Raw genomic sequence first — 12,014 nt, forward strand, 5'->3', positions numbered from 1 at the left:
TCCCTCCACAGATACTGCCTGACCTGCTGAGTATTTCCAGCATTTACTGTTTGCAAGAGATTCCTGTCATCGGTGTGAAGACTTGCGAGGAATGGATTTTCAGCTTGTTGCTGCCTCGGTTTTTGCCCTGGATAATGGCGGCGGTAAGCATTTCCGGGTGGCTGACCAGTTTCCCGTGCCCCGCCGGGACATTCGGTGCCGGTATCGGCGGGACACGGAGCATTACCGCCCGGGAGAGGCGGTTGTGACACCGGCCCGATATTTGGTTCGCACCCAATCCGTAGCACTACGTAACGCCCCCTGGTGGGACCGCCTGGGAAAGCGGGCAGTCCGAGCTGTACCGGCCACAGTGAGGGAAGGAATGTCAACATGAGTTATGTGTGATTGCTTTTTATTTGTGCAATTAATGTTGATGTGGCATCAGTAATGTATTGGGAATGTTTTTGGTGTTTTTTGTCAGGTTTTTTTCCCCCTGAGGCCTCTCTCGAAGCACTCCTGGCCCGGCCATTTAGCTCGGGATGTTGCTCTGCTCAGCCGGCCTAGTGCCCTAAGTCAGGTGTGTAATGCCTCCCTTAGCACTCCGCCCCACACTCAGGGCCCGGCTGCCCAATTTTGCTGAATGAGGCGCAAACTGTTCCCGGGCGCAAACTTTACCGCCCCGCCGCCATTACCGCCCGGAAACGAGCAAAACCGAAAATCCGGCCCATGGCCTTTAGCTTGCGGAAGGCGAGCGGTGAACAGTGCCCCAGATCTGCCATACCTTCACAGGGGTCGAGTCTCCGAGCCCTCCGCCCGTGCTTCGAGTTGTTGTGGATGAACATGTTGTCTGACACGGCCAAGACATGGCCGTCCACGTTAATCGTCGTGCAGATGACCACCTGCAGAAAGAAGACAAGTGGGGAGGCGCAGGGGTGGAGAAAATTAGTCAAGTTCATTTGTTTGACGTCGAATTAACTAGAATTCGCAGCACAGAGACAAGACATTCAGCCCAGCAGCCGGTGTTTATGCTCCACGTGAGCTTTCCCCCACCCAACTTCATCTCGCCCTATCAACACAACCTTCTCCTTCTCCCTCAGATACTTACCGAGCTTCCCCTTGATCGCAGCTTAGCACATCTTCAGAACATCCAAAGGTGCTCCACGGACGATTATATTACTTAGCAATGGCAGAAACCTGTTGTAATGTATGCACCTGTGAGGATGCTCACAGGGTTAATAGTTGTCGAGCTGTTGCCCCCCCCCCCCCCCGTCCGGACGGAATTCCTCATCGGCACCAAGCCCCGAAACCTCCCGCGGGAGCCTCCTCGGGGAAATCCCCTCCGTGCCTTTCATTTCTGCACGGAGGGGTTTCCTGTACGGGCTGCTCTCGCACACTCTCCACCTTGCCACCCTCGTCTGCCGTCCGGACACGCCATGGCGTACCATCTTGCTGTCCGGAGGAGGCGGAGGTCCACAAAGGAGTGCTCTCTACGCGGGAGGCCTCCCTCTATTTATTGGGGACTTGGCCTGGAGGGTGTTGCACAGAGCAGTTCCGTGCAATAGGTTTTTAAGCCGGTTCACGGGCTCCCAGGCCGCCTGCAATTTCTGCGGTCTGGAAGAGTCCGTGTTCCACGTTTTTATTGAGAGTGCGAGGTTGCAGCCCCTGTTCCATTATTTGAAGGGGCTGCTCCTCAAATTCTGGTTGCACTTCAGTCCCACACTCCTGATCTTTGGGCACCCTGTGCGGAGGGGAGCGGGCAGGTCCGAGGGCCTCCTTGTAGGACTGCTCCTGGGCATGGCCAAGGTGGCCATCAGCCGGTCCAGGCAGCGGGCGGTCGAGGGGGTCGTTCAGCCTGACTGCCTTCCTCTCTTCCGCGTTTACATCCGAGCCAGGGTGTCCCTGGAGATGGAGCACGCGGTGTCCACCGGTACGCTCGTGGCCTTCCGCAAGAGGTGGGCGCCAGAGGAACTGGAGTACATCATCACCCACGGCAACCAAATTTTAATTTGATTTTAATCTAAAGGTTAATTTATTTGTCAGTTTTTAGTACCCCCCCCACTTTTCGCCAGGGGGCACTTGTATAATTTGTGTTTTGGTGCCCTCAAAAAAAAAAAAAACAAGGGGGCACCTGAAAAGTCTTTGGAGTGTCCCTCCCCCTTTAACCAGGGGGGCACTTGATTAAAGTATAAGAACAAAATAGTTGTCGAGCTGTTGACTGTGCAGAGGGGATTCCTGTTCGGGCTGCTCTTGCACACTCTCCACTTTGCCATCCTCGTCCGCCATCTGTTCATGCCATGGCCCTGGAGAACTGGGAACGCGGTGTCCATCGGGAGAGGTGGGTGCCGGAGGGACTGGAGTGCATCATCACCCCTGGCATCCAAATTCTAATTTAATTAAAGGTTTTCGTTAAAGTTTTAAATTGTTAATTTGTGGGTTCTAGTGCCCTGGCAAAAAGGGGGCATTTGATTTAAGTTTCAACTAAAATAGTTGTAGAGCTGTTGAGTTGGGAGTGGCTTAGCCAGTCACGTGATGTTCACAAGACTCAATAAAACCCCAGCCAGCTGGGTTCGAGTTGGGTTCGATGAGGCAGGTGGTTGTGAGCCTAGTGGATGAACTGGTAGTGTGTAGTGTGATTGTTAAACCTTTTGCTAATGAACCAACTAGTTCTTAATAGCAATGTGTTGCTATGAATTCTTAAGCAAAGAACCCATGAAGCAAATACACTACAGCAGCCAATCTGCACACATTGAGGTCCCACATACAGCCAATACGATGACTGACCAGTTAATCTGTCTTTGGGAGATAAATACCGTCCGGGACAAGGGGAGAGCTGCCTGTTCTTCAAACGTGCCCATGGGGATTTTCTATGCAAGGACATATGCAATATCTCACGCGAAGGACAGCACCTCCAACAAGACAGCACTCCTTCAGAAGAGGCAGCTAGGATTAAATGCTAAAATCCTGAGTGGGGCTTAGAACCCCAAGCTTTTGACTCAGGACTGAAGTCAACTGAGCCAAGCTAACCCCTGGGAGAAGTTAGGAACTCTCTTCCGTAAACGGCAATTGATGCTAGATCAATTGTTAATGTGAGATTGATAGCGTTTTTGTAAAAGAAAGACTTGCATTTATATAGTGCTTTTCACGACCACCGCACATCCCAAAGCATTTTACAGCCAATGAAGTACTTTTGGAGTGTACTGTTGTAATGTAGGAAACGCGGCAGCCAATTTGCGCACAGCAAACTCCCACAAACAGCAATGTGATAAAGACCAGATAATCTGTTTTTGGATGTTAATTGAGGGACAAATATTGACCAGGCCACTGGGGATAACTCCCTTCTTCGAAATAGTGCCATGGGATCTTTTACATCAAACTGTAACCGCGGAAGAGAGGCAGGCAGTCGGGCTGAACGACCCCCTCGACCGCCAGCTGCTTCGGGTTTAATGTCACATCCAAAAGACAGCACCTCCAACAGTGCAGCACTCCCTCAGTACTACACTGGAGTGTCAGCCTAGATTTTTGTGCTCAAAACTCTGGAGTGGGACTTGAACCCACAACCTTCTGACTCAGAGGCAAGGGTGTAAACCTAGGTATTGAGGAATATGGGCTAAAGGCGGGTATGTGGAGTTAGGTCACAGATCAGCCGCTCATTGAATGGCGGAGCATGCTCAAGGAGCTGAATGGCCTACTCATGTTCCTATGTTCCGATGTTTTTTACTATCCATCATCCTGGAACAAAAAAAGACCAAGGTCAATCTAGTTTGCCTATTTACCATCCTAGTAATCGCACAATACAACAATAATGGAGTTGTTGACCAATCACAGCAATCGATCTCGATCAGTGAGTCTACATCACACCCAGACATGAGGCGAGGAAAACTCCAGTGGTGGAGAGCTTTATGAACATTAGCCCTTATCTGAAGTAAAAACATATGCAGAGCTATGGGGAAAGGGCGGGGGAGTGGAACTAGCTGAGAGTCAGCATGGGCTCGATGGGCCGAATGGCCTTCTTCTGTGCCGTAACCATTCCATGACTTGGAGGCAGCTCAGAGAAGGTTCACTCGGTTGATTCCGGAGATGAGGGGTTTGACTTATGAGGAAAGGTTGAGTAGGTTGAGCTTATACACATTGGAATTCAGAAGAATGAGAGGTGATCTTATCGAAACATATAAGAGTAGCCAAGTTTGCTGACGATACAAAGATGGGAGGAAATGAAATGTGTGAGGAGGACACAAAAAATCTGCAAAAGGACATAGACAGGCTAAGTGAGTGGGTAAAAATTTGGCAGATAGAGTATAATGTTGGAAAGTGTGAGGTCATGCACTTTGGCAGAAAAAATCAAAGAGCTAGTTATTATTTAAATGGAGAAAGATTGCAAAGTGCTGCAGTACAGCGGGACCTGGGGGTACTTGTGCATGAAACACAAAAGGATAGTATGCAGGTACAGCAAGTGATCAGGAAGGCAAATGGAATCTTGGCCTTTATTGCAAAGGGGATGGAGTATAAAAGCAGGGAAGTCTTACTACAGCTATACAGGGTATTGGTGAGGCCACACCTGGAATACTGCGTGCAGTTTTGGTTTCCATATTTACAACAGGATATACTTGCTTTGGAGGCAGTTCAGAGAAGGTTCATTAGGTTGATTCCTGAGATGAGGGGGTTGACTTATGAGGAAAGGTTGAGTAGGTTGGAGTTCAGAAGAATGAGAGGTGATCTTATCGAAACGTATAAGATTATGAGGGGGCTCGACAAGGTGGATGGAGAGAGGATGTTTCCACTGATGGGGGAGATTAGAACTAGAGGGCATAGTCTTAGAATAAGGGGCCGCCCATTTAAAACTGAGATGAGGAGAAACTTCTTCTCTCAGAGGGTTGTAAATCTGTGGAATTCTCTGCCTCAGAGAGCTGTGGAAGTTGGGTCATTGAATATATTTAAGAACAGAAACAGACAGTTTCTTAAATGATAAGGGGATAAGGGGTTATGGGGAGCGGGCAGGGAAGTGGAGCTGAGTCCATGATCAGATCAGCCATGATCTTATTAAATGGCGGAGCAGGCTCGAGGGGCCTATTTCTTATGTTCTTATGATTCTCTGAAACAGAGGTCCAAAGTCACCTGTTCCTCTCAGTTACACTCACCACACTTCATGTCTCAAATGATTTGTATACAGTATCCCCAAATTTATCTTATTTTCTGAAAGAAATGTAACTTACAACAATAACAACAACTTGCTTTCATATAGCGCATTCAACATAATAAAACGTCCCAAGGCTCGTCACAGGAGCGTTATCAAACAAGAATTGTCACCAAGCCACCCGAGGACATCTTTGGACTGGTGACCAAAAGCTTGTTCAAAGAGGGAGAATTCAAGGAGCATCTTAAAGGAGGAGAGCGAGATGGAGAGGCGGAGAGATTTATGGAGGGAATTGAGGCCAGTTCGTTAGATATATTCAGAAGGGAGTTATGGCTAATGGGGTCAAAGGGTATGGAGAGAAAGCAGGAAAGTGCTACTGAGGTGAATGATCAGCCATGATCTTATTGAATGATGGTGCAGGCTCGAAGGGCCGAATGGCCTACTCCTGCACCTATTTTCTATGTTTCTATGTTTCTATGTTTCCAGAGCTTAGGGTCAAGGCAGCTGAAGGCATGGCCACCAATGATGGAGCGATTAAAATTGGGGCTGCTCGAGAGGCCAGAATTGGAGGAGCGCAGTGATATGGGAGGGTTGTCGGGCTGATGCATTTGAATGAATCAATACTATTTGCTTTCACTCGAGTGACCACTCGCTCAGTGAACTATTGTTTCTGCAGATTAGTTTTGACAAGGTAGATGCTAAGAGGTTGTTTCCCCTGGCTGGAGAGTCGAGAACTAGATGAGGAGGAATTTCTTTACTCAGAGGGTTGTGAATCTTTGAAATTCTCTGCCTCAGAGGTCCGTGCGTGCTGAGGGCTGGAATTTCCCATCCTTTGTGTCCCGGGTTTTGCCCCGGAGCGGTGTGAAAGGCGGCGGTGAGATCTCCAGCGCCCCACCGCAATCCTCCGGTCGGGTTTTGCGGTGGCGCTAAGCATCGGCGCCGGGGAGAGCAGCACCGCGTGGGCAACGCCTCTGGTCACGACACCGGCAGGAGTTTGTACTCCTGCCCGATCCATCCGCCCGGAAGTGCGCCCGCAATGGACTCCTGCCCGATCCCTTCGCCCGGAGGTCCGCCTGCAATACCCGCCTGGGAAATCAGAACGGTCCAGCATAGCCGGCGGCACAGAGGACGGTAAAGTAATCTGCAGGTAAGTGCGAGCGTTTGTTCTTTTCATTTTTTTTTTGCGATTTGTGTTTGTGGTGGCGTGGGCAATGTTTTGGGAATGTTTTGAGGTTTGCCCCCACTCCAGGCCGCTCTCGAAGCGCTTACGGCCCGGCACTTTGGCTCGGGAGTTTCCCATCCTTGCGCCATGAAAGGTGTACAACGCCTCCCTTCGCGCTGTGTCCTCTGACCCAGGGCACCAGATTATTAAAAGAGATGGCGGAAGTTATAGCAGATGCATTCGTTATAATCTACCAAAATTCTCTGGACTCTGGGGAGGTACCAGCGGATTGGAAAGCAGCTAATGTAACGCCTCTGTTTAAAAAAGGGGGCAGACAAAAGGCAGGTAACTATAGGCCGGTTAGTTTAACATCTGTAGTGGGCAAAATGCTTGAAGCTATCATTAAGGAAGAAATAGCGGGACATCTAGACAGGAATAGTGCAATCAAGCAGACGCAACATGGATTCATGAAGGGGAAATCATGTTTAACTAATTTACTGGAATTCTTTGAGGATATAACGAGCATGGTGGATAGAGGTGTACCGATGGATGTGGTGTATTTAGATTTCCAAAAGACATTCAATAAGGTGCCACACAAAAGGTTACTGCAGAAGATAAAGGTACGCGGAGTCAGAGGAAATGTATTAGCATGGATCGAGAATTGGCTGGCTAACAGAAAGCAGAGAGTCGGGATAAATGGGTCCTTTTTGGGTTGGAAATCGGTGGTTAGTGGTGTGCCGCAGGGATCGGTGCTGGGACCACAACATACATAGATAACCTGGAAGAGGGGACAGAGTGTAGTGTAACAAAATTTGCAGATGACACAAAGATTAGTGGGAAAGCGGGTTGTGTAGAGGACACAGAGAGGCTGCAAAGAGATTTAGATAGGTTAAGCGAATGGGCTAAGGTTTGGCAGATGGAATACAATGTCGGAAAATGTGAGGTCATCCACCTTGGAAAAAAAAACAGTAAAAGGGAATATTATTTGAATGGGGAGAAATTACAACATGCTGCGGTGCAGAGGGACCTGGGGGTCCTTGTGCATGAATCCCAAAAAGTTAGTTTGCTGGTGCAGCAGTTAATCAGGAAGGCGAATGGAATGTTGGCCTTCATTACGAGAGGGATGGAGTACAAAAGCAGGGAGGTCCTTCTGCAACTGTACAGGGTATTGGTGAGGCCGCACCTGGAGTACTACGTGCAGTTTTGGTCACCTTACTTAAGGAAGGATACACTAGCTTTGGAGGGGGTACAGAGACGATTCACTAGGCTGATTCCGGAGATGAGAGGGTTACCTTATGATGATAGATTGAGTTAACTGGGTCTTTACTTGTTGGAGTTCAGAAGGATGAGGTGTGATCTTATAGAAACATTTAAAATAATGAAAGGGAGAGACAAGATAGAGGCAGAGAGGTTGTTTCCACTGGTCGGGGAGACTAGAACTAGGGGGCACAGCCTCAAAATACTGGGGAGCCAATTTAAAACCAAGTTGAGAAGGAATTTCTTCTCCCGTGAATCTGTGGAATTCTCTGCCCAAGGAAACAGTTGAGGCTAGCTCATTGAATGTATTCAAGTCACAGATAGATAGATTTTTAACCAATAAGGGAATTAAGGGTTACGGGGAGCAGGCGGGTAAGTGGAGCTGAGTCCATGGCCAGATCAGCCATGATCTTATTGAATGGCGGAGCAGGCTCGAGGGGCTAGATGGCCTACTCCTGTTCCTAATTCTTATGTTCTTATGTTCTTATGCCCAAAGCGCAAACTATTCCCGGCCGGTAACTTTCCCACCCCATCTCCACTTTCGCCCTGGAAACAGTAACGCCTAAGATCTAGCCCTCTGAGTCTCTGAGTATACTCAGGACTGAGATCGATAGATTTGGGCGATAGATGGGCCTTAGATGGGCGATGTGTAGTGGAAAGTCTGGCCCTTGGACTCTCGGGGAACCAAGGGATATGGAGATCGGGCAGGAGAGTGGAGTTGAGGTCGATGATCAGCCGTGATAATAAATGGTGGAGGAGGCTCAAGAGGCCATAGGGCCTACTCCTGCTCCTATATTTTATGTTGTTATGTAAACCCAAGCTTCATCTTGTAAATAGCCAACCGTGGAGCTGGCGTTGCATGAGTTAATGAAACTGCATGGGTAATCTTTTTATTTTTATTTTGTCCAAACCCTTGCATGATGCGCAGTAAGCAGGCATTTAATCCTTGTAAGTAATGGAGCTTACCTTGGTGTAATTTCATTATCAGTCACTAACCATGCCTTACCAAGTGGTTCTGGATCGGCTCCTCTTTGGTTTGATTGATCTTTTGACAGATTAACCAGTGACTTTATTTAATTACGTTCTCCTGACTTGAGAAATGCAATTCACAAGAAAAATAAAAGCTCAAGCCCTTAATGGAATTGCTCTCACAATAAAGGAGTTTGTAAAATGGTTCAGGAGGTTCTTCAATTTTATTTCTTCTCCAAAGCCCAGGGCTGGTTTGAGGCTGGTGTGTTTTTTTTTAATTACTCCTTGTACAGTCAATCCCACTTAATCAGGCGCTGCTTACACTCGCTTTGTGGAGCTGAGGAACGTTTCGCCTCGTACATTCCACGTTTTCTTTTCCCGAGTAATATCTCACAGATGTGATTCTGTGAATTATTATTTCAGAACTCAAATACCAGCCCACTCCACCGGCTCCATTCCTGCTTCACTCTATCCCAAGGAGCTTCGAACTGCGCAACATAAGAAGCTAAGGATTCAGGGCAGGTGTCGGCCAATACAGCCCATTGAGGCTGCTCCACCATTCAATAAGTCTCGTCGCCAAGAGCGTGCAGAAAGCAAGCGCAGGCAGCGGAAAGAGCGTGCGGCAAACCAGTCCCACTCACCTTTTCCCTCAATGACTATCTGTCCCACATGTGACAGGGACTGTGGTTCTCGTATTGGACTGTTCAGTCACCGTAGGACTCATTTTTAGAGTGGAAACAAATCTTCCTCGATTCTGAGGGACTGCCTATGACGATGGCTGATCCGTGACCTTAACTCCACTTTCCCGCCCGATCTCTCCACATCCCTTGATTCCCTTAGACTCCAAAAATCTATCGATCCCAGCCTCAGCATCCACAGCCCTCTGGGGTAGAGAATTCCAAGAATTCACGACCCTCTGAGTGAAGAAATTCCTCCTCATCTCTGCCTTAAATTACCTCTCCTTATCCTGAGACTGTGACCCCTAGTTCCAGACACTCCAGCCAGGGGGAAACAACCTCTCAGCATCTACCCCATCAATCCCCTTGAAAATCTTGTATGTTTCAACGAGATCACCTCTCATTCTTCAAAACCCCAGAGAATATAGGCCCATTCTACACAATCCTCTCATCCCAGGAGTCAATCTAGTGAACCTTTGCTGCACTGCCTCTGATTCCCATTTCCCTTGATTCCCTTAATATCCAAAAATCTATCTCTCTCAGCTCTGAATATACTCAACAACTCAGCATCCATTGCCCTCTGGGACAGAGAAAAATCCAAAGATTAATAATCCTCCGAGTGAAGAGATTCCTCCTCATCTCAGTCTTAAAAGGCCGACCCCTTATCCTGAGACTGTGCCCGCTGGTCCTCCCCTCCCTCACTCTTCCCTTCCTCCTGCAAAATTCCAAGTTATTTTATATAGACGTTTGGTCCTTAGAATGTTCTTCCATCCTCTCCAGAAGACACGTTCTTTACCACCTGAATGTTAAGCTTCACAACTGCGGACACCGCACTTTAGCAAGGATTAATGCAATAGTAAGGAAGCACATTAGCTTGGATGATGTGGAATCTCTATGGGTGGAGCTGCGGAACACCAAAGGGCAGAAAACGCTAGTGGGAGTTGTGCACAGACCACCAAACAGTAGTAGTGAGGTTGGGGATGGCATCAAACAGGAAATTAGGGATGTGTGCAATAAAGGTACAGCAGTTATCATGGGTGACTTTAATCAACATATAGATTGGGCAAACCAAACTGGTAGCAATACGGTGGAGGAGGATTTCCTGGAGTGTATAAGGGATGGTTTTCTCGACCAATATGTCGAGGAACCAACTAGAGAGCAGGCCATCCTAGGCTGGGTATTGTGTAATGAGAGGGAATTAATTGGCAATCTTGTTGTGTGAGGCCCCTTGGGGAAGAGTGACCATAATATAGTAGAATTCTTCATTAAGATGGAGAGTGACACAATTAATTCAGAGACTAGGGTCCTGAACTTAAGGAAAGGTAACTTCGATGGTAAGAGACGTGAATTGGCGAGGATAGACTGGCATGGTTGACGTTGGATAAACAATGGCAGATATTTAAAGATCACATGGATGAACTTCAACAATTGTACATCCCTGTCTGGCGTAAAATTAAAACGGGGAAGGTGGCTCAACCGTGGCTAACATGGAAATTAGGGATAGTGTTAAATCCAAGGATGAGGCATATAAATTGGCCAGAAAAAGCAACAAACCTGAGGACTGGGAGAAATTTAGAATTCAGCAGGGGAGGACAAAGGGTGTAATTAGGAGGGGGAAAATAGAGTATGAGAGTAAGCTTGCTGGGAAAATAAAAACTGACTGCAAAAGCTTCTATAGGTACATGAAGAGAAAATGTAGGTCCCTTGCAGTCAGAATAAGGTGAATTTATAATGGGGAACAAAGAAATGGCAGACCAGTTGAACAAATACTTTGGTCCTCTCTTCACTATGGAAGACACAAATAACTTTCCGGAAATACTAGGGGACCGAGGTCTAGCGAGAAGGAGGAACTGAAGGAAATCCTTATTAGTCAGGAAATTGTGTTAGGGAAATTGATGGGATTGAAGGCCAATAAATTCCCAGGGCCTGATAGTCCGCATCCCAGAGTACTTAAGGAAGTGGCCCTAGAAATAGTGGATGCATTGGTGGTTATTTTCCAACATTCTACCGACTCTGGATCAGTTCCTATGGTTTGGAGGGTAGCTAATGTAACCCCACTTTGTAAAAAAGGTGGGAGAGAGAAAACAGGGAATTATAGACCGGTTAGCCTGACATCGGTAGTGGGGAAAATGTTGGAATTAATTTATTGAAGACGTAATAGCAGCGCATTTGGAAAGCAGTGACAGGATCGGTCCAAGTCAGCATGGATTTATGAAAGGGAAATCATGCTTGACAAATCTTTTGAATTTTTTGAGGATGTAACGAGCAGAGTGGATAAGGGAGAACCAGTGGATGTGATGTATTTGGACTTTCAAAAGCCTTTTGACAAGATCCCACACAAGAGATTAGTGTGCAAAATTAAAGCACATGGTATTGGGGGTAATGTATTGACGTGGCTGGAGAACTGGTTGGCAGACAGGAAGCAAAGAGTAGGAATAAACAGGTCCTTTTCAGAATGGCAGGCAGTGACTAGTGGGGTGCCACAGGGCTCAGTGCTGGGATCCCAGCTATTTACAATATACATTAATGATTTAGACAAAGGAATTGAAGGTAATATCTCCAAGTTTGCAGATGACACTAAGCTGGGTGGCAGTGTGAGCTGTGAGGAGGATGCTAAGAGGCTGCAGGGTGACTTGGACAGATTAGGTGAGTGGGCAAATCCATGGCAGGTGCTGTATAATGTAAATAAATGTGAGGTTATTCACTTTGGTGGCAAAAACAGGAAGGCAGAATTTTATCTGTATGGTGACAGATTAGCAAAAAGGGGAGGTGCAACATGACCTGGGTGTCATGGTTCATCAGTCATTGCAAGTTGGCATGCAGGTGCAGCAGGCGATGA

General features: G+C 47.4%; 1 protein-coding gene across 3 annotated transcripts in view; it reads right to left on the reverse strand.

Annotated features, from left to right (window-relative positions):
• The window catches only part of LOC139229547 (transcription factor COE3-like), a 729,200-nt gene that overhangs the window by 150,414 nt on the left and 566,772 nt on the right, over nucleotides 1-12,014 (reverse strand). For all 3 annotated transcript variants that reach the window (XM_070861097.1, XM_070861096.1, XM_070861098.1), the window contains one exon: nucleotides 761-878. In XM_070861097.1, coding sequence (XP_070717198.1) covers nucleotides 761-878 — 118 coding nt within the window. The remainder of the gene's footprint in view (nucleotides 1-760; nucleotides 879-12,014) is intronic.

Source organism: Pristiophorus japonicus, chromosome 2, assembly GCF_044704955.1.
Source record: "Pristiophorus japonicus isolate sPriJap1 chromosome 2, sPriJap1.hap1, whole genome shotgun sequence".
NCBI classification, from domain to species: Eukaryota; Metazoa; Chordata; class Chondrichthyes; family Pristiophoridae; genus Pristiophorus; species Pristiophorus japonicus.